Below are 27,162 nucleotides of genomic sequence, written 5' to 3' on the forward strand. Positions count from 1 at the left end.
TTGCGCTATAAACAAAAATAGAGCGACAATTTTGAAATAAATGCAATATTTTTTACATTTTGCTATAATAAATATCCCCAAAAAAGATAGATTTTTTTTCCCCCTCAGTTTAGGCCGATACGTATTCTTCTACATATTTTTGGTAAAAAAAAATCATTCTGCTTTATGCTGGCCATATACAATACAAAACATTGTCCAACATTGTTCAAAATTTGGTCATTTAGTTTGGAAATTTTCTGCCAAACAATAAATTGAAAGGTTAAAGTGGATGTAAAACCACTCTCATCCTTTCTAAACTACTGCCCTAGTGCTGATCTATAAGGATATACATGCCTCCTCCATGTATATCCTTACCTGTCAAATGTCTCCTCTCTGTTATGAGAGCTAAAAAAACTGATTCTGTGGGGCCGGTCTGTTTGGCTCTCTGTGGGTGAAGTCGTGATGTCAATAGACTCCCCACCCACCTCGACACTCCCCTGGTCAGCATGCATTTTCTCCTGTGTATTTCTTACACTAAATTCTGCTATGATCACTAACATCCAGTCAAAAACCCAGAAAAGTAACCACATGACTTCTCCAGGCTCGTGCAAGGATTATGTAAATCACCCGTCACTCACAGCAGGGGTGAAGAACAGACAAAGGTTTTCTGTCTGTTTTATCTCACTGAAATAAGAGGACTGCTCAGAGCTGGATTAACTTTGTGGCAAGACTGGGCACAGATCTGAAATCCTATATTATTCATTGTGCCAGCCAAAAGAAAAACATATTTTTTTCGGGCTTACATCCACTTTAATGTGTTTCCCGTCCAAACTGTCTGCACTAGGTATATGTAAAAAACAAACAAAAAATGCATTAATTTATGTCCACTGAACGATTTATCAGTCATTACATGATGGAATTATCGTTTGCGCTCACAGCCGAATGAATGTTTTTTTCGAAAGTGTACATCTCCGATTTTTTGTATGGCCAGCTTGTAGCGCAAAAAAACACTCAAGCCAAATCCCATTAATTTCAATGGCCCCTGTTAACATATAAGCATTCTGTCTAGGGCTGCAACTAACCAATATTTTCCTAATCGATTAGTTGGTTGATTATGGTTTCGATTAATCGGCTAATAACCCTTTAACAGTGTTGTGTATAATTTAGTTATTATGTAAAGTTTAAAATAGGAGGCAATTTATCCTTAAAGCGGAGTTCCCACTGTTGACTTTTTTTTTTTTCCATCAATATCCGTTTTTGTTTTTTATACATAGTGATATTACTTGCGTTTTACGTATTGATCGGCGCTCGATTGCCGATTTCTCTATGCAGTGGTAAATATAAATAACCAACTACAGGTATATGATTCTCTGATCCACTTTGAGAATAACACACAGAAGAGACATAACTGTATTCACATTTTTTTATTTTAAGAAAAATAAAATAATAATGTATGCCAGACTCCCTTGTCATAGGCAGGTGGCTTGAGAAAAGCTCCCTGCGCCTGCTGTCACTTATGCTTGCCATACAAAAACAATGTCTTCAAAAATAATTTAAAGTGGAGTTCCACCCATAAATATAACATTACATCAGTAGTTTTAAAAAAATGTCATTAGTCCTTTACGAAAACATTTTTTTTTTTTAGATGCCTTCAAAGTGTTGTTGCTAGGCAGAATAGTTAATCTTCCCACTTCCTGCACCTAGGTGCTTAATGCTTCCTAACCTACACCGCACAGACTCCTGGGAATGTAGTGGGTGTAACTTTCCAGAAGTCTGTGCACTCCCCAGTCTCAAAGAATCATGTGACTTGGACAGCACAGGTGCTGAAACCTGATCTGACACTGCTTGTGCAGCACTGAGCATGTGCGAGATTTGCAAGGCTGAAATCCAGGAAGTCATACAGTCTGGCTTCATGATGCACACACTTAAAGCGGTGGTTCACCCTGCTGAACAACATTTCAGCATAAAATTCGGCATCGTAGCGCGAGCTACAGTATGCCGGTCTTACATTTTTTAACCCGGTACTCACTGTTTAATCGTACATAGACGATTCCGTCTGCCGCGGGGAATGGGCGTTCCTAGCAAGAGGGAGGGTGATTGACGGCCGACTGGCACGTCACGCTCCCCGAAGACAGCCGGAGTAGGTCTCGACTCTTCACGGAAAGACCTTTCCTCTTCTTGGTCTTCCCCAGTGACGTAGCAGAGGTACGTCAGAGGGGGCAGGGTCACGTGACGGGTGGCTCTGCCTCCTCTATATAAGAAATGTCACAGCTTCAGCCGCTCATTCGCTGGGCTGTGCCCAGCGGTGAGAGGAGGTCCGGGATGCTGCTGCGCCGGATGGATGGATCTTCACATCGCCGGAGCGGAGATCACCCGACGCTGGGTCTTCTCATCGCGGGAGATCACCCGCACCCGTCGCTGGATCAGGACAACGCAGGAAGCCGGGAACGAGTGGATTTTTCAGCACTGGAGTTTTTTTTTTTTTTTAATAAAGGACTTTATTCTTTTGTGTCAGTGTGTTTTTTTTACAATACTTTTTACTTCCTTCGTGAAATGGTAGAGGTACAGTGTACCCCATTACCATTTCACACAGGGGGGGGGGTGTCAGGATCTGGGGGTCCCCTTTGTTAAAGGGGTCTTCCAGATTCTGATAAACCTCCCGCCCGCAGACCCCCACAACCACCGGGCAAGGGTTGTGGGGATGAGACCCTTGTCCCCATCAACATGGGGACATCCTCCCCATGTTGAGGGCATGTGGCCTGGTGCGGTTCAGGAGAGAGGGGGGGCCGCACTCTGCCCCCCCTCTTTTCTGCGGCCGGCCAGGTCAACGTGCTCGGATAATGGGTCTGGTTATGGATATTTAGGGGGAACCGCACGTCATTTTTGGTTTAAATTGACGGCGGGGTTCCCCTGAATATCCATGCTCAGTAAAATTAACGTCCGTTAACATAACGAACATTTACGGAGACATTTACTAACGTCCATGTGCCATAGACTTCAATGTTAAAATATAACGGACGTTAATATATCCGTTACTTGCAACGGACAAAAAATTGACAAAAAATAGTGCAAGACCCGTCACATATTCCGTTATAACTAACGTCCGTATGTTATAACGGACTATTACGGATCTTTACGGAACATAAAAAAATCCCATAGACTTTAATGATATTTTATAAAGGACGTATAACTTCCGTTTTTTTAACATTATCTGACGGATTTTAAAACGGATTATTAAAACGGATTTATTTTGTAGTGTGAAAAGGGCCTTAGTGAAAAGTCAGTCTGGGCAATCTGCCAATTCTGCCAATGTTTGAAAACATTCTTTTATTAGTGGCATTTTAAGTCTAAACATTGTATCAATTTTACCTTTACATCAAAGGAATAGACTTCTGTATGTAAATTAGGAACGTTTAACCACTTAAACACCAAACTTTTCTGACGGCTCTTCAAGTTAAAAAAAAAATGTTTTCTTTTTGGGGAAAAAAATTACTTTACTAACCAGTAAAGTTGGCCCAATTTGTTTTGTGTAAATGATTTTACGCCGTGAGTGAATCGTGATCTTTATTCTAAGCAAAAAAAATCGTGATTCTCATTTTGGCCAGAATCGTGCAGCTCTAAAAGAAAATGTTAAAAGCAAGAGAAATTTTAAAACTACATTCCTTCATTCAGCGAATGTGCAAAGACTTTTCTTAATGAATGTTTTCGCCGAAAGTCAATACCTGTATGGCCAGCATAAGGCTCGGTTCACACCTCTACCGTTCCCCCCCCCCCCCCCCCCCCCCAGTTTCTGCAGTGCTTTTTGCTGTCTGTTTTACACATGTGAATTTGCTGCGATTTAGCATTTTTATGCTTTCTTTTGGCCAATTTGTTGTGCAGGTAAAAAAAAAAAAACGCAAATCGCAGCAAAGCACTACATGCTTTTCTGCCGCTTCCTCGATGAAGTCCATTGAACCAAAAAAAGTAGAAAAAAAGCATGTGTGGTTTCTTTAAAAAATCACCAAAAAACGCATGGGTGTGAACCAGGCTTAAGACTTTTAGTAGCGGCAGCATGTTTTTTGTTTTGTTTGTTTTTTTGTATCATAATGGGGTTAAAACAAACTAAAATTAGCCTTTTCTAGTACAAAAAGAGCACATAATTCTCCTTCTGGGGTCCCCCACCGATGCTTCTTGCTCCCCCTACCTTCAGTGTGCCCCAATAGCTAGCTGGAAAGTACAGTAAAGAGTGCCCCTATAGCAAATTTAAAAACTTCTGCCTTTAGAAGCACTCGCTTCCTGTCCAGGACCACATGTTGGTGGACATTTTTTTTCTTTTGCGCTGTATAACAAGCGCTATCAACAGTTTTGAAAACAAAAAACTTTTTTTTTCTGATATAAAACGTATGCAATTAAGAAAATCGAAAATCGAAATTTAGGCCAATATGTACGCATGTACGCATGTAAGCAAATATTGATTCCGCGGACGTTATAGCGTCTACAAACTATAGTCTATATTTATGGCATTTTTATTTATTGTATGCTAGTAGTGGGTGGCAATCAGCGGCTTATAGAGGCTCTACGATATCGAGTCGGACACTCAAGGCCCATTCTTGAAGCCTGAAGCTACAAAGCGCTGGAGGGGGAAAATCAAATATTCTCTATGGAGATAGTTCACCTCTCCGCTCCAAAATGCCTGAAGCTCAAACAAGTTCTGTAACTTTTTTTTAAAGGCAGATTACAGGCATTTTTCTGCTTTTTACATTGATGACCTTTTGATCTGTACAAAACACGTCAAAATCGTGTCACTCTCTGCCTGCAAATGCTACTTTCAGGTGTGACTGGGGCCTAACTGCCACTTTTGACACTTTGTGGGAACCAGTGACACTAATACAAGTATTGGTGCTAAAAATATGCACTGTCACTGTACTAATAAATGACACTGGCTCGGAAGGGGTTAAACACCTAGGGCGATCACAGGGTTAACTACGTGCCTAGCCAGTGTTTTTGTGTACTGTATGTGCTGCTTTTACTAGGGGACAAGATGGGTTGTATTCCCTGCGTTGCAAGAACAGACTCCATCCCTTCCCACCCTGTCAAAATTGAGGTCTGCCTTGTTTACATAGGCAAAGCTCCATTCTGTGTTTCTCTACCCTGCGATCGTTGAGTGGTGGCGGACATCGTGTGGATGGCACCCGCAGATCCGCTCCTGCCGTAATTAGTCACTGCAGAAGTGGCCCACCACTGGCGCGTGTCCTCCCTGTAGGTGGAAGTGCAAAATGACGTATGTTATCCTGCACAGGAGAACCGCCCTGTAGCAGTATATCTGCTAAAGGGCGGTCTGGAAGTGGTTAATACACACACAAAAATCTTTTGTAGGTGCCAAAAGAATAAGATTTTGATCTAGTAGAGTTCTGCCTTAGAAATCCTGTATAGCTTTTTTTTCTTTTTTTTTTTTTTTCTCCCTTGATGGAGACTTGTGACTTTCAGCTAGACTGTTCGCGATCACCCATGCTAATGATGTTGACTTCTGATTCATTCTCTTGGGTTAGCGGCTGGCTTTATCCAAAACAGAAACACTTTGTTGCACAGCATGAAGACACCAACATTTTGTAGCTCATTCTGCAGTTTTCAATGAATGTATGGCTTTTATTATGTTAAAAATAGACATCCATGCGGCTTCCTCCTTTGTGTAGTTAACCGGTACATAGCGGGGTACCCATAAACAAGGGCTTCTCATGTAAGGTTAGGATCATGAATTACTGTCTATGAGATGCTTGTAAGTGCCGGTTCACACTGGGGCAACATGACTTCCAGCGCGACTTTCACAGGCAACTTGAAGACGACTTGAGCGTGAACAGCAGCGTGACTTAGGGCAACTTACAACGCGACTCAAGTCGCCTCCAGGGCAGGCGACAAAGCCAGTGGCCAAAGAAAAATCTGCTCTGTGGGTGGGAGGGGTTTGCCCTTAAACTATTTTCACTTCCTGGAAAGTCACTTCAGTCAAGACAGTGATTCGACTTGGAGGCGACTTCCATTGAAATCAATGGATACAAGTCACCTAGAAGTCGGATTGAAGTAGTACAGGAACCTTTTCTGAAGTCAGAGCAACTTCAGTATTGTACATTAAGACGGCTTTCATTCACTTCCATGTCTAATGTCATGCGACTTCAAGATCCCAAGTCGCCCCTGTGTGAACCGGTTCTTACTGCCTTATGTTTTTCTTAATTCATGGAAAAAAGAAATCGTGCATTTGACATTTTTCTCTTTGTTTACAAACTTGTTTTATTGGGTACAAAATAGCAGTGAAATCTTATGTCAAGAAAAATGCGATATATAAAATCTCCTAGTAAGGAAAAATGACAAAGTATTACACCAAATATTGGAAATATGTTGCTAAGGATGACTAACATCAAATTGATAGTATCATTGAAATAGGAAAGCAACTTTCAGTTAATAATGACATCTTATGCAAAGTATTTATTCAGGGTTTTGAATGTGCGAACCAAGGGTCCTTTTTTTTTTTTAATATACATTTGTATTATGTAAGGTATGAAATATTTTTTCCATAAGATTATTACTTTCAATTGGGTAGAGGTACTGATAGAGATTTCCGATGATAGGCAATTAGCCAATTTATAGGAACACCTATTGTGTGGACAAGTTCACAAATATGGAAACTGGAAAGCTTTGCATCCAAAATTTCAGACAATATCATACAACTCACTAATTGTCTGTTGTTCTCCCCTATTATAGACCTATCCCTCCACCATATGAGACTTGTCAGCATCTGACATTTTTCTAAACCATCTTTTGGTGTCTTACTTGCTTGGATAGTTTCCCCCAGTCCTGCCCACTCCAATGCACCTTGTCCCCATGTTGACAAGGACCTCATCCAAAGCTTGTTTGGCTGTACTTCTGTGGATCACAGGAGTGCGGTCTGTTTTGCATTCCTATGACCTGTTTCAGCTGACAGAGGGCTGAAGTCACAAAGCTGGTCCAGGCTCAGGCAAGATCACGACCATATGGTCGGGATCCGCCCACATGCCTGGACCTGCACCCCGCTCAGCCTCTGAGCAAGCCGCTGAGAGCCTGAGTCGGCTGCTTCCACCCTCTCTGCAGCCCAACGCACCAGTGAGCACATGGGGGTAGAGCAGAGAGCTGGCGACTGACCGTTAACAGAACTCTACACAGGGAGCTCCAAGAACCATGTGATTGGTGGTGTTTGATCTCTTGGTTCTTGGTGTTGGAGCCGGTGGGGGACAGATGCTGCATCGTAGTGATGCTGCATCCAGCTAGGAAAGTATGGTTCTGAAAAAAAGATTCCCATACTCACCATTTTAAATAGCGGTTTCAGTTTGTGGTGCTCTGATACAGTTTAGTTCTGTTTTAACCCTTATTAGTGCTCAAATAGGACTCTTCTATACACTACTCCTTTCAGCTGCCGGGACTGGGCTTAGCCAGAGCTTTGGACTCTCATTGACCAGGAACCAGGTTTGACACGGAGTGGGGAAGAGCATTTCTTCCTCTAGATTGTGTTCAGCACTTACTAGAAAGAGAATGTAAAACAATTTCTCCTTAGGGTAGGTTCACACTGCTGCAATCAATCCAATTTTGATCTGATTTTCAGTGTGATTATGTATTGCAACTTTGCATGTTCTATGGGGCCTAAATCATACCCAAATCGCACCAAAGGAGTAGAGGGAGACCTTTTCCAAAATCATGCCGCGCTGAGATGATGTGAACGGGCACCATTGAAAACCATGTGATTTCCATTGTCATGAGATTCTGTATGACTCAAGTCTCCTCTGAAATCACTGTAGTGTGAATGGAGATGAGGTCAGCTTAGGCCGCTGCCGTTTCTGTAGAAGTATAAATACTGAAAGAGAAAAGTGAAAGTGAAGATTCAATAACGGTGTAATACACTTATTGGAAAAATGTCAGAGGTGTGAAAGTATTGAAAAAATGTAATGCATATATGCATTGCCTTCAAAGAAGTGGAAAATTTAAAGTGCAACAACCCCAGGGAGAAATGAGTTAGAATTTAGCTAGGCTTGAATATTTAAATGTATTTTTTTTCTCTTGTTTAACTGGTAGTGTGCTGCTGCTTTAAATTGGTCTCTTGATCCGTGTAGATTTATGTAGTAGTACCTCTGGGGACTCATCAGCTTCTGCAGTTCTTAAAATGTATTTAGACCTCAATGTTTGTTTTTATTTTTTTGGCAGCTGTTAATGTTTTTTATAGTAGTTGTCAAATACTTTCGCTGCCTATTTTACAGCAATCTAGATGTATTGCAGCCATTCATAGACTTCATAGGAAACAATCATTTAAAGGCCAACTCCAGCCTAAAATGAAATCATGGCTTTGATTTCATGAAGGGTTAAACACTTCTACAAACTACACTGACACCACCAATATTTCCAGCAAGTGTTTTAAAACACTTCTTTTAGAATGGAGTGGCATTTTCAACTTAAGAATAATTTTGTTTTAGGTGATGGCAGACTTTTCTTTTTTATGTATAATTAGAATTTTGTTAGGAGCTGGACTCTGGAAACTGTTCTAAAAAGGCGAGCAAATATCAATGGATTATTTACCAGTATTCCCTCTGAGATACCTGCAGCTGATCTTTTCTCCATTGCTGACTTACCGTGCCTTGTTCTGCGCTGTCTGTGTGGTGGCGGCCATCTTGGTACAGGTAGAGCTTTGCTCCCGCTCCATTTCTTCCCAACAGGACATTGTATTTTGACAGCGTGACCAAATTCAGCCTCTGATTGACGCACATTCTTTTCAGCATGCCCATTTGAGAGAAGTCGATCAAATAAACTTCTGTCAGGCAGGAATGGCCATATACTGATTAATATTCAGCCGGTTCAGCAGGGACAGGCTTAAAGAGGGAGTAAACCCTCATGGGTGTTACTTCCTCTTTGTTTCCCTGCAAAGGTAAAGCATAATGGGCTACTATGCATCGCATAGTAGCCCGTTATGTGACGCTTACCTGCAGGAGAAGCCTGTGATGTCCCTGTCTTCCTCGCGAGTAGCGAGCGGCCATTCTTCACTTCTCTTGGGGCCACGAACTCCGGCTCTGTGAGTGGCCAGAGTCACGTGACGTCACTCCCGCGCATGCGTGCGGGAGCCTCCACTCACGGCATGACCCGAGTTAGAAAGGGCACGATGTGCCCTTTCTAACTCTGCCGTATGCGCAGACCAAATCTCCATACGGCGATTTGCAAATATCTCCTAGACCATGCAGGTCTGGGAGAAATTTCAAGCACATACAGGTAAGCCTTAATCTAAAATTGTGAAGGGTTCACAACCATTTTAATGTCAAATCATTGTATGGTCCGCTTACGGCTATAGAAGTGATTAATTCATTTTGAGTAAATGCATAATTTTACAATGGTTGTAAAGCTTAAGTTTTTTTTTCCAATTAAAATAATGAACATATCGTACTTGCCTCCTGATATTGCACAGTGGCTCCCCACTGGAGTTTTTGACGCCTCCTCTTAGGTTCCCTACTGGAGTTTTTGACTCCTTCTTCTAGGTTCCCCACTGGAGTTTTTGACTCCTGCTCTTAGGTTCCCCACTGGAGTTTTGGACTCCTCCTCTTCTCAGAAGCTTCTTCCTGTAGGGGTGTACCCGGGGGCTCTCAAGCCAGTCTGTGTGCGTCTATAGATACACACGGTACAGCTTGGCGCCACTCCCTCCCTCCCTCACATGATTTGATTAACAGCAGGAGCCAATGGCTGGTGCTGCTCTCCCTGGGTCCTGTGAGGAGAGGAAGAGAGGCGAGGCTCTTGATCAAGATAGGACTTGGGTAAGTATTTAGGAAGTTTAGGGTGCCATATAGCCATAGGTGATTTTTTTTTTTTTAACCTTCATGTTGGAAAAAAAGTCCTGTCTTTAGAAACACTTGGACTGATTTGTGTTTTATGGTTTGTTCGCTTTAAACAAAACTTTATCTACTGTCTCCTTACAGACTATTGTTGGTATTTCAGTTTTGTGTGCTGCTGACAGATTATATTGTGATGTAGCCAACCCCCCAATATGTGCAGCTAGTAGTTTTCTTGTTGTGGTGGCAACACTTTACCTGGTTCCTTGAATAGAGCTTGCAAACTTCCAAACTAGACTGCATTACTTTTTAATTCAGGGTTGATTTTTCTGCACACGTATTACTGCCAGTTATTGAAACATCAATATAAGAAACACTCCTGGTTATTTAATTTGCTATGAATGTTTAATATCTCCTTAACACTGCTTTCTCCTTTTTATTTTTCAGTGTGTAGGAGATGGGAAGTAATGACAGGTGGCACTTCCAGTGAAATACCTACATAGATTCCACCATCCTACAGCTTCAGGATGAATGGGGATATGCCTCATGTTCCCATTACGACTCTAGCGGGAATTGCTAGTCTCACAGACTGTAAGTATCTCTACAAATTTTTTTGCTTCTATCATTTATTTTGTCTCAAACTTTTAGTTGACCAATTCTACTATAAATGCATTATATTTGATATCTATTACATGAGGAGCAGACAGTTAGATCTATCTATCTATCTATCTATCTATCTATCTATCTATCTATCTATCTATCTATCTATCTATCTATCTATCTATCTATCTATCTATCTATCTATCTATCTATCTATCTATCTAATGCCCCCTGAGTAGGAGTGCATCGCTCTATGGCCACCTAGCATTATTCCTCTCCAATCAAAACTTTATAGCTATCATCGCTCCCACACAGCACATAGTCATTTCCAGTCACTTCAATCCTCTTGCTGTTAAACCTCAATCACTGAAGCGACTCTCATGTATGTACTTCCCACCATCGTAACCTCCACTCTGTTCTTTGCACTTATCTACCATTGTACCCTTCACACTCCTCACCTGCACACACTGTTGTCCCTAATCGCACACTGCCCACTGTCATATATTGCTCAGTTTCCTCTTGCGTATACTGGACACTGTCATATCTTGTTATCTTGTTATCTCCTTTCCTGCACATACTGCCTGCCATAATACACTCAGCATTTCTCTTCTTTACACACTACCCCGTGTCAAATATCTCTCCCCTGCACATACAGCCCGCTGTCATACACTTAATTTTGCTCGTATATTACAGGTATGTTTTAAAGTATAACGAGAGGCAAAACCTTTTTTGTTTTGTATAGAATGAATAGGGATTAGACCATATGTCAAGTATTTATTGCTCTCTCTACCCCCATTAGTGAGCATTCATCTTCTCTATTTGTCCTGTTTACCATTATCACTAAAAGTAAAACAAAATTGTAAATTTTCGGATTGTCCCCAGTAATAGAGGGGAAATCTTCTTGTGAAGATACAAGTTCTGGTGAGGAGAAATTCCCTTACAACTTTGTTTTGGTTATTGGACAAGAGGGGGCAATCTCCCCAATTTGACAGAAATAGCAAAAAACTGACAGAGTTACAACCTCCCTCTACTATAGCTAAAATGAAAAGTTTTGCCTTTAGTTCTACTTTAATCTGATTTTCATATGGAGGTTCATTAAGTTTTTCCACCTTAACGTTTACTTACCTGACCCCTCGAAAGTCCCGCGCCGTGAACGCGCTGGCATATTGGCCGGCTTTCCGGCTCATTCATTGGTCGATTGAAGCAGCCATTGGCTCGTGCTGCTGTCAATCACAACCGGGGGCGGGGGCGAGTGATACAGTCGGCGGCTATGTCCGTCGGCTGTATAACGGGAGCGTACCCGCAAGGACTCCACACCATGCAAGCTTGCATGAATGTGTGGAGTTCTTGCGGGGAGGGCCAGAGACAGCCGTCGAGGGACCCAAGAAGATCAGGTTCGGGGTCACTCTGTGCAAAAAGAGCTGCACAGTGGAGGTAAGTATAACATGTTTGTGTTTTTTTTTTTAATAAAAAATTCTTTATAACCCCTTTAACGTGTTAATTCAAAAGTAGAAATCACTGACTTCACACCCTATTCACTCCCTCCCAGTCAAACCTACAGGACGAGTCCAATCCTTCTAAGTCCTGCCTCACAGATCACACCATTATCCAAAAATGAAACCCCTTCATATACAACCTGCTGCTAAGCAGGATTGAATAGATCACAATTGACATTCAATCCTGCCCAGTTTAATCTGCTAAACAGGTAGAGTCCCACACCTCAGATCCTGCCAAGAGCCCCGCTCTCTGTGAAGTGATTCATTTACATATGAAACAAACGCCTTCATAACAGCCTCCCATAGCACTTCCTCTGTAGTTCTGTAGCAATCCATTATTCTTTGGCATGCTGCAAGAAAGGAATGACACAAGAGGAGGTATGACACATTTACATCTTTCACCTACACCCCCCCACATGATGGCCCAGAAATGCCCATAATCACCCTAGAAACCACCCACTTCACCTCCCAAAATAGTACAAGTGGCTCCCATAGCCTACCCCAAACTGTAGAGGCTCCAAGAATCATGGGCGATAAAGACTGATAACCATATTAGGACTGGAAAAGGGAGGAAACAGGAAGTCAGAAAACGTAGAAATTCAGGAGCAGTGGCATCACAGACGCAAACCTGTGTACAGCTAAATGAGGGAAGTTGTACACAAACTGACAAGGGGGTTGTGATTCATTTACATGCACAATGCATTCTTCTTTAAGAGATGCAAGTTCTATCCAGTATTTATTGGGTAGATATCGCATTGTAATCTTTCTTATTTGAAGCAAAATTAAAATTTTTCAAGCACAGTTGTGTACATTATAGCTTTGGATGGTGCACAATCATTATTGAGATGCCTGTGTGATAGGACAATACATGTGTACATTATTTTGATAATATATTCAAATGCACATAGCCATATATTTCTGTATTCTAACTTGCATTTGATTAATTTATTTATTTTTTCCTTTTGACAGTGTTGAACCAGCTGCCTCTTCCATCCCCTTTACCCGCTACGACGACAAAGAGCCTCCTCTTTAATGGACGAATAGCAGAAGAGGTCAACTGCCTTCTGGCATGCAGGGATGAACCTCTGGTGTCACAGCTTGTCCATAGTCTCAACCAGGTGTCAACAGATCACATGTATGTATGAAAATTAACCATGGAAAATAAACTTCATATAATTTGGGATGCCTGCTTGATTGCCTGGCTTTTTATGCAGTTGGTACATAATGGATCTGTTGATGTGGTGACACTGCCACACTGATTTCTATACATGTCTGCTTTTCTGCAATATGATGCTTGGCTCATAAAAATAAATGGCGGTTTAGTCAGCAGTAAGGTTTTCACTGAAATGATTGGCAGTCTAAGAACTGAAATATGTTCACCTGAACTTTTTGTATGTTGGGAATTTGAAGAGGTTTGCTTTACATATTTGATGTTTGTTCACGTACACCTGTAGTGTAAGGCCTCATTTACATCGACATTAGAAGCGCAGGCAGGGTCTGGTGTAAAAAAAATTAAATTCCTGCGGTTTTCCACAGTTTGGAGCTGCAGGTGGCGCGTACAACTGCACACAGAGGTGAATAGCTGTATGCGCTTGTACTCATGTAAACGCAGATGCGTTTTTGCATATGTATTTAATGCTGCAGTCGCGTTTGATGTATTCCCTATACACACATTGGATTCACTACTTTACTAGGATACTGACCTGAAACGAGTATAAGAAAAGTCTTTATGTGCTACTCTTTGTCAGGTAAAAGCTCAACAGTGGTTCAGCATGACGGCTAGAGTTTTAGGAGAAGAGCACAAATAAGACAGATTACATTTTTTGCAATTTAAAGGTTTCTTAAGGCCCCTTTCACATTGAGGCGTTTTTCATGCGGTACAGCGCTAAAAATAGTGCTGCTATACCGCATGAAAAAAACCTGCCCTGTAGTGTTCAATGTAAAAGCCCGAAGGCTTTCACACTGAAGCGGTGCGCTAGCAGGAGCGCTCCAAAAGTCCTGCTAGCCGCATCTTTACTGTGGTATAGGAGCGGTGTGTTCACCCTCCTATAACGCGACTTCCCATTGAAATCAATGGGAAAGCGCGGTAATACCGCCCGCAACGCGGGCGATATTAACCCTTTTTCGGCCGCTAGCAGGGGTTAAACCCTCACCGCTAGCGCCCGAATATCGCGGTAAATACGACGGTATAGCCGCGCTACAAATAGCGCGGGTATACCGTCACCGCGGCTCTATCCCCAATGTGAAAGCAGCCTTACTTTTGGGAATTGATCAGGATTTTTTATTCGATTTTTTTCGCACGGAATGATTATAGCAGTGAATTTCATTGCTATAAGCAAGCATATTACTAAATGAAATCAATTCATTCAGATTGTTTTGTTGTGATTAGCTGGGATTGGCCAAAGCTAATCACATGGGTACAGGTGGGCTGTGATTGACCCTATCTGTACCATGTGATTACTGTGACCGATCGCAGCTAACAAGAACATTTTATACAATAGATGGCATGAAAAGAAGCCATACATTGTTTACTTTTGTCATGCCATCTGCTGTGATTGGTCACAGCAATCACATGACACTGGCAACGGGCTGGTACAGTGATAGACACAGTGACGACTGATCATTTAACGTTGTCCTGGAACAATGTTGTGGGAAGGTGTTTTAACACAGTCCTGCTGGCTTATAGTTAAATGACAGCCACCAAGGAAGGTGCTAAAACACTTCTTAAAGAAAAGTCCAGCCTGAGCTTGTTTGGCTAAACTTCTCCTAAGGGTCACAGCGATTCGTTTTGCACTCCTGTGATCCGTTTTCAGCAGAGAGCGGACTGACGTCGGCTCTCTGCTGACGTCACAAAGATCAGGGAGCTGAGAGAACCGAGCCATCGGTTCTCAGTGCAGAGGCGGCGGGGGACGAATGCAGCATCAATATGATTATGGGGAAAACAAAATTCCCATATTCTTATTCTCTGACATTGTTTGTTTTATACATGCAGACCATTGGTACATTTACTGTACAACAGAGAGACTTTTGCTTGCTTTCAGCATTCGATTTTGATATGAATTGATTTAAAAAAAAAAAAAAAAAAAATCGCTATCAAAAATTTACTGGTTGGGAAAAATTATATCTTTGAAATTCCTCATCACTGCATTTTGAAAACAAATGTTGAATTGACAATACTAACTGTTATTAAATTGTTTGAACTTTTGAAAATGTTTGAATTAAATTCTACACCTATGTTGCTAGCTTTATAGTATTTAGGTGGTTGTTAATAACATTCCACCTATGGTTTATTGCTGAGGTAGGGGTCTCCAAACTTTCTAAAAGGGCCAGTTCACTGTCCTTAAGAATTTAGGGGTTGAACTGTAGCCAATGGGAGTAGACTAGTATATGCCCTGGCGTCGGTGGGCGTAAACAATGCATCAGGCTTAGTGGACAATGGGACTAAAAAATTGACTCGGAGCATTATTGGTGCCAGTGAGACTGGCTGTACCCCATTATTGGTGCCAGTGGGACTGGCTGTGCCCCCATTATTGGTGCCAGTGGGACTGGCTGTGCCCCCATTATTGGTGCCAGTGGGACTGGCTGTGCCCCATTATTGGTGCCAGTGGGACTGGCTGTGCCCCATTATTGGTGCCAGTGGGACTGGCTGTGCCCCATTATTGGTGCCAGTGGGACTGGCTGTGTCCCATTATTGGTGTGAGAAATGGCAAACCTTTGAAAAGAAAGAGGAGCTGGTAAAGTTCCACCTCAAATACTGATTAGAATGGATGAAGAAAACAGGAAATAAGGAGATATCTTATCGGACATAAAGTCAACCCAATTCCAGCAGGGAGCACGATTGGCAATAAATATACCTATAAAGTGATCTTATCTGGGTGTGAGGGTAGATGCTCTGCAGGTAGTAGACGCGATTGTGTTCTGTCATATTTTTTATTTTCCGTTATCCATTGATCTCGAAAGATCAGTCCGTGTCCATGCAACTAAGCGAGAGATCACTCTGTTGCCCTGCTATTTCCTGTTGGACTGATTGCTGCGTGCATTGCATCATTGCATGACGACTTGGCGTCACCCTCCCCCCCAGGATGGATAGGAAGTGACTCGGTGACCGCACGCAGCTTCAATAAGCATGTTGATAGCCGCTTGATACAGTAACCTGAATGGCTCTCATGCCAATGATCGCCTGTGCCGTGAATCCCAAATGGTCTTGCAGAGGATCAGTTAGACGTTCAAAGGAGGGCATGGGGTCAACTAGTGGTACAAAGGATCATCCTTGATCCAAACCGAAGATATTGATCTGAAACGCACACAGGTGATCCGCGGATTGATTTCTGAAAAAAAAAAAAAGTTGTGCGCATGTTCAGTCCATACACATCGTGGTCATGGGGAACGGAGGAGCTTGAACGCCCTGTGTCATTTAATTCCCCTGTATGGGAGCATTTTGCCTTCTCTGTCAAATATAATGATGGAGAGAGGTTAGCGGATAAAACCGTGACGGTGTGTAGACACTGTGGCACAAGAAAGCCATATGACAGTGGAAACACATCAAGCATGGCCACACATTTGAAGCGACATCACCCTGGTGTTTCACTGACAGGAGTGAAAATGAAAGCTTCTCAACAACCACTTATCACAACAGCATTTAAGCAGCCCCTTGTTGCACAATCAGACCCAGCTAAAGCCATCACAAACACTATCGGTGTGTTTATAGGTGCTGATCCGAAAAATGATCCGATCCGTGCTTCTGATCCGAGAAACGATCCGAACCGTAAGTTTTTTGATCCGTTGCACCCCTAGAGTCAACGCGTTTCACAGGGGAAACCCCCCCCACTTCTTCATGACTTTGATATGCCTGCTTATTTCCTGTTTTCTTGATCCATTCAGTATTGAGGTGAAACTTCACCAGCTTTTATCCAGCTTTCATTTTCTTCCTGCTGTTTGTCCCCGGTATTTTAGACTGCTTATCCTTGACCGGTTTTTAAATTTTTGATGCACTGAATTTTGCCAAGTGTAGTCATCTGCCTCTCTTCCATTTGGATTGCCCAGCCCCACGGTGCTTGCTATTACATTACCTAGCGATTTATCCTTTTTTGCTTATATACTACTGACAGTATTTTTCAGTATTGTTATACAAGTTTACATGTTTCACCCCTATTTCGAAAGTAAGGTAGTGCAATTAGGACACCCCCCACCGCCGGCAGATAGACTAGGAGTTCTCAATGGAACACGAATGCAGTGATCGGCACACTTGTCCATTGACACTTCCTCCAGCTCTCTAACTGAAAGTCTATACTTCATAGAGGTGGAGGAAGTGTCTGCAGGTCACCTGGCATTGCACACACGATCCACTGACTGTGGTTGCAGTGCTTTGCCGGCTGGTTTGTAAAAAAAAAAAAAAAAAAAAAAAAAAAAAAATTGCCACATTTCTTTCCTGCAAATCTATGTGTCATTATGTATTTTTTTTCATAAAAGGTGGCCTTAGCCTTTAATGGCGTTAACCTAGGGCGCCCAAGCAGAAGTCATTACTCAAAGTGGAACAAGTACGCCACTTAAAGCGGATTTCCCGCTTTAAATATTAAAGCTCCACCAAAGGGAAGATACCACTAGGTGCTTGTATTTCCTTTATTACCCAGAGAACACCTTGTTTACTGGTTATAGGGGCTTCACTTCCGAAACGCCAGAGGCCAACTGCCAGGCAACTGACACACTCCCATTCAGTGAAAACACTTAATGACCATTTAGGGACACACTTTTATTGGGCAAGATGTGGGTGGGGCTAATCATAGAAGCCCATACACAGATAAAGTGAAACTAAATCAATGGGGCACATGTAGGAGATTTTGCTGACTAATGATAATAGTTGGTGCACGGTTGTGCTGGCTGTTAGGCAGCACTTTTTAGGTGTGGATGTGCTCTGTATTATGGCTGAATAATACGTTGTCAGAGAAGAATGCCGCAGTTTGACTTCCTATACTCTTCCAAGACGTTTTCACTTTTTGCTTGTGGAACTGGAGAAATTTGAACAATTGGTTTATGTTCAAATTGCATGATCTTATTTCTGGGAATAAAGATCATATATGGATAGACTGTGCATATGAAATGTAAACTTGTTTTCCCTTGTGATACAGTGTATAGGACACAGGATTTTAGTATTTTGCAGCTACTTTCAAGTGATTTGGTACTGGCAAAAGTTGCAGGGATATCACTTTTATAACACCTTCCACTCAGTCTGTTTGGTGTCGGCGTCATTCTCAGTCACACTCTGTAGATCTGAGGGAAAGCTCTGTTGATTTTATCCAATCGTGTACAAGCAAGAAATGATGTTTTGTTTTTGTTTTTTTCTTTGCGTGTCCCCATTGGCTCCACAGCGACCGCACTTTCAAGTGCACTTGTAACCCCTTTGTCTCTTCTTTTTGGGACGTACAGGCAATGCATAGTGCGTAGCGAGTTAGATCTGAGCAGTAATTCTGTGCTATACACATGTTCAAAAGCAATATTGAAAAATGGAATTAAAAGAAAATCCACACAAAAGGCTTTGTGAAAGGCTGTGTGTATGTATATATAGTTACTATGGAAACCACCGTGGCATCGTATGGATTTTAATGCTTTGTTTTCTTGGACAGTTTGTATTATGTCCTTTAAGGCTATTGCAATGAAAGATGTATAGATAGAGATATTAGATGGGTGGTTGCTAGATGTTCTCATCTGTACCTTGTGTGCATTTTACTTATTTATTTTCTTTGCATCATTCACAGAGAGCTGAAAGATAACCTGGGCAGCGATGACCCCGAAGGAGATATACCAGTCCTGTTGCAGGCCACCCTGGCCAGAAATCCCAATGTCTTCAGGGAGAAAAGTATGCAGAACAGATATGCAGTGCAGAGTGGTAAGAAACAATCAGCTAGAAGGCTCGTGGCTTCCTGTTTTGGTAGCAACTCCGCAGTGATGAGTGGTGTCTGTAGATAAAAACAAACGGTGCAGCTTTGACCAAAGTTGAATACTGCCCCCTGTAAAAGGGCACTCCAGTGATGCTAGAAGTGAACAGTAACAGCCGAGAGTCTTATAGCAATGTTCTAGCAGCAAGGCAGGATGGGATGATGCTGTCTCTGGGAGTTTTTCTGTCAGGATTTGCAGGTAATTGAACACCTTGTCAAAATAACCTGCCGGAGGGACCTCCTGGTGAGTCCCCCCTTCCCTGCTCTTACCACACCCCCCATGCATCTCTCCTCCCACCCTCCCCCTACTCCCAACCCCCCCCTACATGGCAGAAACCATTCTCCCTTCTGGAGTACCCTATTGGGAAGAACCACATTGGCCACTGTGTTCATTTTCTACCCCTCACTAAACTTTTAACATGCTCTATCTAATCCGTCATTGCTCATCACCCCTATTATCCAGGAGCTTTAAATATGGTGCCCCCTCTCCCCTTGATTCCCCATTCCTTTTCACCCGCTATTCCCTCCCTCATGTTATGTTGCCTTACAACACATACGTTGGATGCTGGATTACGCGATAAATGTTACTTGTTCTACTATGTTTGTAATAATTGGTAATTACCTCTTTACCATAAGCCGTAGATTTTTTTTGTAAATTGTATACTGAATACTATATATCACTATTGTACTTACAGATAGGACTTTTTACTCTCTATTCTGTAATTGACATATGGCTAACTTCTGTACGGAAATAACTCCAATTTCCTTAAAATGTTTTTGGGGGTGGTGCAGGTATATAAATGGCATGTTTTAGAGGTGCACCGAATGGAAATTTTGGTGCCAAAACTGAAAATGCAAGATGCACAGATGACTGAAAACTGAACCCGAAAATTACAGTTTTTAAAAAAAATACGCAAAAGACGCAAAGGAGGAGACGCCTGCGCCACAGGGGATCCAAGAAGAGGGGGTTCAGGGCCAACATATACAAAATTATTGCACATAGCGTGTAAGGATGACATTATTTAAAAAAATAAAAATTTCAAACTTTTTACAATCGCTTTAATTGAACAAGCAGAAGGCACAGCTTCTCCGGATTCGGTGTGCTCTGGTTTTGATAAATTCCTACCCTCTAAGCCTTTTCCTCTATACAATATTGAAAGAAAAATTAAGCTGTTTTTTTTTTTTTTTTCCCTCCCTTCTGGAGTTGGGTTATGATATGTTTGGTTTTCTCGGTTATTTTTTTAATCTTATTTTTCTGTTCAGTTCTTTTCCAAGCTAATAGCGGTTATCTGTTTTTTCCTTAGGGATGATGATGCCTCAGCAGTATAAGCTTCCCCAGAATTCCATGCATGGCAGCCCAGCATCTACTAATTATCAACCAACCACTATCTCTCATAGCCCTTCCAGGTAAAGCAAAGCTTTGAATTTCTGTGGTTTGTGTTTAAACCAAGGTGCTTATGAGCCTTCTTCACACTGTGATCTCTGAGCCCGTCTCTGTTTCAGCATAGTTCTTATATGCCATAGTTGGGCATATCATTTATTTTTTATAGGTACTTGTATAGTGCTATCAACACTTCACATCAGTCCCTGCCCTCAAGGGACTTAAAATCTAAGGTCCCTAACTCATTCATACTTGTAGTCGGGCCAATTTAGATTGGATCCAATTTACCTAACAGCGTGTCTTTGGAGTGGGGAGGAAACCCACACAGGTGCAAGGAGAAGATGCAAACTCCAGGCAGTTAGTGTCGTGGTTGGGATTTGAACCACCGACCCTAGTGCTGCTAATCTGAAGTGCTAACCACAGCCACTGTGCTGCCCATAATTGCTACTTAAATATAGTTTATCATGTTTAAAGCATGACGAAATGCAATGTACTGTAAAAATTATATACTGTATAGCCAAAATTTAAGGATCTTTTCATTTTATTAATTTTTTACATATGAAAGTCTGTAAACCTGTTTACCCCCCCCCCCCCCCCCCCCCCACACACACACACACACACCCTCTCACACCCCCACACACACACACACACCCTCTCACACCCCCACACACACCCTGACTTATCGGAAAAAATCAAAGTAAGGTTTTACAACCTGTCGGTCTGCTCTGTCAATGACTGTCTTCTGGTACCTGTAGACAATGTATTTTTATAGTCCGACTGTCATATAATGTGTATAAGCAGTCACTAATGTCTCGCTCCTCTCCTCTCACATGGTCACACAATTATTTATTATGCATAGAGCATATCGCCCCCCAAATTTTCTTAACAGCACAAGTTTGCACCAAGATTCCTGTTGTAAGTGCAACCGACCCCAAGGGAACCTGATGCCTCTTCTGTGGTGTTGCCCCAAGCTCAGATGATATTGCCTATTTCAACTCTCACTATTGTAATGGTGTCCTCACTCAGTGTTGTTCCCTTAATATGTATCCTGGGGTACTTCGACTCCTCTTTGGATGTGTACGGATGTCTCGCAGTTCACAGATCACTCTCTTCCCTTCCAGTTCACAGATCACTCTCTTCCCTCCCAGTTCACAGGTCACTCTCTCCCCCCCCCCCCCCTATAGCGGATTGGCTAGACTGCAGGGATCTCCAAACTACGTCCGTCCTAGCTGTTGCGGAACTACACTTCCCATGAGGCATTGTAAAATTCTGACATATACAGACATGACTAGGCATGGTGGGAATTGTAGTTTCTGAACAACTGGAGGGCCATAGGTTGGAGACCCATGGGCTAGATCAGGGGTGTCAAACTCAATTTCATTGTGGGCCGCATCAGCATTATGATTGCCCTCAAAAGGGCCGGTTATATCTGTAAGATTAGATGTCCAGCACATCCCCTCCCCTTTACATTAAATGTCAAGAGCCCCCCCACCATCAGAAGTTGAGTCCCCCACTCTCCATTACATCACAGTGCATCCCCCTTTCCTTATGCTGCTTCTGGGAAGAAGCTGGATGCATTACTTGAAAGCAGAAAGTAAGGGTCTGGAGTAGGACCAGAGGAGGGTTGGAGCTCTCCTGCAGCTGCAGGAGAGGTGCAAGGGCCACATTGTGTGGGGTTCTGCTTAGTGTGGTTAGTTTTTATTAATGAAAGCAGAGGGTCTGACAGGAACACCAGGGATTTCACACAATGGAAGCAATACAAAAAGAATAGGATCATTTTTCATACAAGTACATGGTACAGCAGGCATATATAAGAAATATTAAATGTTGGGGTAACGCATTCTAGAACATATTAAAACACATTTTAGTTCAAATCAGTTTCCCTTTATAGCTGGCCACATACCAGTTAGATATTTATTCTCATCTGTGGGATCAGCACAGTTTACCAATAAATATGTATTGTCAGTTGGGGATGAAAATTTATAGTTGTAATTCAGAAATCTGAAAGTGAACCGATTGTGTCTGTACATTTTTACTAGGTTTCATAAACACTTGTATTCTGCACATGCAAAATAAAAACTGTACTATGTTTATATACTGTATGTATGTGTTTTTTGCTTAATTTCCAAAAAGTGAACAGCGGTAAAGATGCCTAAACAGATGTTTGGGTTTCTGCATATACCTAAATCTTTTTGTTTTACCCTTGCAGTCGATTTGTACCACCTCAGACCAGTTCAACAAATCGGTTTATCGGCCAGCAAAACAGCCCTGTTCCTAGCCCGTATGCTCCTCAAAGTCCTGCAGGCTATATGCCCTATGCCCATCCTGGAAGCTACACACAACATCAGCAAATGCAGCAAGGTATATAAGGGTCATGCTTTCAGTTCAGTTGTACTTTGGTTACAGCTGTAAAGATGAACACTTTGTGACTCTATGAGCCTTACAACTTTTCCTTTTTGCAGCTTCTGTGTCCAGTCCTATCGTGGCGGGAGGGCTGAGAAACCTACATGAAAACAAAGTCTCTGGTCAGTTATCGGGCAACTCTGCAAACCACCATGCAGATAACTCCAGGCACAGCACCAGTGAGGACTATCTGCAGATGGTACATAGACTGGGCAGTGAGGTATGCTTTTGTGACAGTTTACTATTAAAATGTAGCTTTCAACAGACACTATCTTTATTTTAAAGCATACAAATGCTTCATCATGGCTTGGTACATGGCATGCATGTCAAGAAACCCTGATTCTGTTACTTTCTCTCCATGAGAAAAGGTTTGTTTCCTGTATGCCTTATTTGTTATTGTGAAATGTTTGTGTGACTTGCAGCCTTTAGAGAAAATGTCAGCTTTTAAAGACAATTTGATAGATCCCAGTGTAGACGTGAACTGCCTGCCACACTTGTGACAAAGGTATTGCCAAAAAAAGTTTTGTTTTTTGCAGTTGGGCTGTGCCCACAGTGCAAGGGTTGAATGTGTTTTTTTTTTTCTACAGGAAAGATGAAGGGAGATATTCTTTACCTGATCCTCCGATCCACTTCGCACAGCACTGGTCACTGCAGCCCCTGCACCCCCTTGTATTAGTTATCTTGAGCGGCGGACTGTTCCTTATGTCATTAAGCCCAAGGCAGGCTCTGGATGTGAGGACTCCAGGAACAGTCCACTGCTGGAGCATGGGGGACTGCTGTTTGCCAGGGGTTGATTTACTAATACTGGAGGGTGCAACATTTGGTGCAGCTATACATTTTACCCAATCCTCTTCAAAATTTAACTTGTTCAATTAAGCTTTAACAAATGAAACCTGGAAGCTGATTGGTTTCTATGCAGAGCTGCACCAGATTCTGCACTTTTCAATTTTAGTAAACGACCCCACAGTGCTGGAAAGCCTTGCTTCCTTCTCACCGGAGTTTGACATCAGCAGGAGTCTATGGGGGTTAGGGCTTGTAGTGGGGTTTCAATTACCTGAATGCAGAGCATACATTAAGAAAAAAACTCTGAACTATTCTTTGCCTACTAAAATGAAACACTTGTTGGGCGTGATTCTTATGTACGTACGTGTGTGTGAGGTTTTGCACTTCCATCAATACTTTTTCTATTTGTTGTTCCATTAGAACCTGGAGTTAAAATCTATGCAGAGATTTCTAGATATATTTATGAAGGTAGAAGATTGTGAGGTTTAGGCACTACTGTAGCCCAAGCAGATTCAAGATAACACAAAAAAGCATTACAATTAAAAATGTTTAATGGTGAGCTATGTATTTTTGCTCATGCATGTTTTTATGTGATTACAGGATAGTGATTCTTCAATAAGAAATGCTGCCTCTTTTTCCCTACGATCCCCACAGTCAGTATGTTCTCCTGCCGGTAGTGATGGGACTCCAAAAGGTATGCTATTTTACTAAATATATTTTGCTCTTCTTAGTATAATATTTGGTATACATTTTTCTTGACATGTCAGGGAATGGGAATGAGCTTAGTCATGTTTGGATCTTAGTCCAAACCCACCTGTGCTATCCTGCCAGAAAGCTGTCACTGCACCTCGCCAATTATAAGCGGCCGAGGCATTCCCCGCCCTGCAGCTGCACATGTGTTCCAGGGCATATATATGTGCATTTGCTGGGCGGAGAATGCCTTGGTTTAAAGTGATTATCGAGCCATTCAGTTTAAAATGGAAAAAGGTAAAACATTTGTGTATAGATTAAAAAAATTATATAAATACTATAAATCAATTAAGTGATCACATTCCCTCAGTTCTCAGCTGCATAAGAGCTGGGGAAGAAGCAGCAGCAGCAGACCAATCTTCCCAGTGAAAGGCCTTTCAGGGGGAGTTGTCATGACATGACTGGGCATTGGAGGAGCGCAGACTGAGCTCCCAGCATAGCTAGAGAGCTGACCATGGTGTGGTGTTCTGTTTAGTGTGGTCAGTTTGTAATAAGAAAGCAGAGGGACTGGCAGGAACACCAGGGATTCCACACAAAGGAAGCAATACAAAGAACAGGATACTCTTCATACAAGTACATGGTATAGCAGCCACACATCAGGGACATGAAATTTTACGTTTACTAAAGCTTGAGGCCTGAATCACACTAGTGCGTTGCGTTTTGGAGCTCCGTTGTCTTTGCGAATTTCTCTATAAGGTGTTCTGCAGATCAACTGCGTTTTAGCTGCGGGATCAGGTGCGAATTTGGAGACCTGGGAGAGGGGGGGGGGGGGGGAGGGGGGAAGTGTATTGAGCTGAATGAGACAAATACTGAAGAGAAATGAACACATCTGCGAATTCAGCTGCGTACCCATAGAAGATAATGGGACTGAATTCGCACCTGAGCCGCACCGCAAGACATAAAAACCGCACACGGTTTGGAGGCAATGCGCAGTGCGGATGCATCGCACATATGTGAACCAGCCTAATTGAAAACAATGTATTTTGAAATGTCCTGCGAATTAGATGCGGTTTAAGCCGCACTCAATTCGCATAGGTGTGAACCTGGCCTGAATGATTGGTGGTATGCACTGGTAACTTACTAATAGGATAGCTCAGGTGAGTTTGAGCCAGAACTGGAAAACGCCTGAGCTCATCCCTGGTAGGAAATGGTTGCTTAGAACGATGTTATTTTTGGCTTTGGTTAGATTGCAGTCATTGCATACTCTGTATGGGTTATTTTACATCTTCAGTGTTTGAGTGGGCTTTCTTTTCTGCTGTGCTCCAGTTCCCTCTTACATGGCAAAAATGTATTGGTGGACTTTAACCCCATCAGCACCACAGCAATGTTTGCCTTTTAAGTGATGCTTCAGGCTAACCATTAAAAAGGTTTAAATTCTATAAGAATTAGAATAGTTTTTTTCAAGACAAATGGGGCTTTCTATCAGCAGAATAATTAAATGGGTATCTGTTGCCTTTTTTTTTTAAATTTTATTTTTATTGAAACAGTAAAAAAACAAAAACTTAGCTAATTCTTCCAACCAAATAAAAATACTCCCCTTGAACAAATTACCCATTTTTTTTTTTTTCAGATTACTCTTTCGGTGTGTTTACTTTTTTATATATATATATTTTATGTAGCAGGAATAATTTTTATCAACCCCTTTCAAAATTTTTATGGTAGCTATATTAACCACCTGTCATCTGGGACAATTCTGAAATTTCTCTCGCACATAAAAATCTGCAATTTTTTTTTGCATACAAAGTTACTTAAAAAGCCCCAAACAATATATCTATTTCTGAAAGCAGAGTCCCTGTAGAAAAAAGTGTTGGATGTTGCAATTCTTTTTATGTCAAACAATATTTGTTATAACAAACACAAATTTTCAGGAAAAAATGCACTTTAGTGAATTTAAGTGCACACAAACACAATATAACGCCCATTTTTTTTTTTGTAAAATAAAAAGATGATGTGGCGCCAAGTAAATAAATGCCTAACATGTCACACTTTAACATTACGCACGTCCTTGGGATGGTGACAAACTACGGTACATTTAAATTGTCCATAGGCGACACTTCCAAAGCTTTTACAGGTTGCCAGTTTAGAGTTACACAGGAGGTCTGGCACTAGAATTATTGGTCGCACTCTGATGTTCACGGCGATATTTCATGTGTGTTGTGGTCACCACTTACATGTGCATGCAGGACCCTTTGTGCTCACATGTGCAACAGGTCTCCCCTAATTAATTTTATTGTTTTACATTGTGTGTTTTGTTTTTTCATTGAACTTTACTGCTATCACAAGGGATTAACAATATCCCATGTGATAGCCTGGGCTGAGACAGATCCTCTTTGACAGCTTTACAAGCCAGTAACTCCTTGTAAACAAACCAGAAGTGACATTGTCGCATTGTTCTGACGTCACGGGGAGGAACGATGGAAATTCCTCCCACTCTTGTGCATCCGATGCGGCAGGTCGCATCAGCCCCAGGCTCCCTGCAGGGTCAAGAAAGACCAGGAAAGGTGGCGGAAGGGGGCTGTATAATCGCATAACTTTTTACTTTGTAGAGAATCACCGGCTAAAAAGAATATCGGGACCATGGCTGCAGCCATGGTCCTGATATCACCGCTCCTGTCTGAGGACGCCTATATATGTACAGTAAATGGGAAGCTGTTAAAGTTCACAAAATAAGTAAACAGGCCTACCATTCAACACTAATGTCTAAAGGCTGATTCACATCTTGCCAAAGGGCATAATAAGAGCAGTTGTAATATTGAGCTTTGTAAGCAAACTGTGACTCGTCAGGCAATGGGTAAATATTGTCTTTTTTTTTTTTTTTTTTCCTGTGTACCTGCAGAGGCTTGTATTTATAGAATTGGCAGTGTTCGAATTCCTCCTCTTTGTTGATAAAAAGGATAGGTTGTTGCGAGAGGCGTGTCAAAATGACACTTGCTTCTATTTGGCTTTTTGCAGTGCTGTAACAAGGGGTTGTGAGTGAGCACGGTGGCATGCCAAGCATAGATACACTCATCAGGACTACAAAAGACATCCCA

At 42.0% G+C, this 27,162-nt stretch overlaps 1 protein-coding gene across 4 annotated transcripts in view; it reads left to right on the forward strand.

The window, feature by feature from the left end:
• NIPBL (NIPBL cohesin loading factor) overlaps window positions 1–27,162 on the forward strand; it is a 203,689-nt gene that overhangs the window by 50,022 nt on the left and 126,505 nt on the right. For all 4 annotated transcript variants that reach the window (XM_040338471.1, XM_040338459.1, XM_040338449.1 and 1 more), the window contains exons 2-8: window positions 10,233–10,376; window positions 12,851–13,016; window positions 18,634–18,764; window positions 20,118–20,220; window positions 22,404–22,555; window positions 22,657–22,817; window positions 23,981–24,074. In XM_040338471.1, the coding sequence (XP_040194405.1) occupies window positions 10,313–10,376; window positions 12,851–13,016; window positions 18,634–18,764; window positions 20,118–20,220; window positions 22,404–22,555; window positions 22,657–22,817; window positions 23,981–24,074 (871 nt within the window). In that variant the 5' untranslated portion in view covers window positions 10,233–10,312. The remainder of the gene's footprint in view (window positions 1–10,232; window positions 10,377–12,850; window positions 13,017–18,633; window positions 18,765–20,117; window positions 20,221–22,403; window positions 22,556–22,656; window positions 22,818–23,980; window positions 24,075–27,162) is intronic.

This window comes from Rana temporaria, chromosome 1 (assembly GCF_905171775.1).
Source record: "Rana temporaria chromosome 1, aRanTem1.1, whole genome shotgun sequence".
In the NCBI taxonomy this organism is placed as follows: Eukaryota; Metazoa; Chordata; class Amphibia; order Anura; family Ranidae; genus Rana; species Rana temporaria.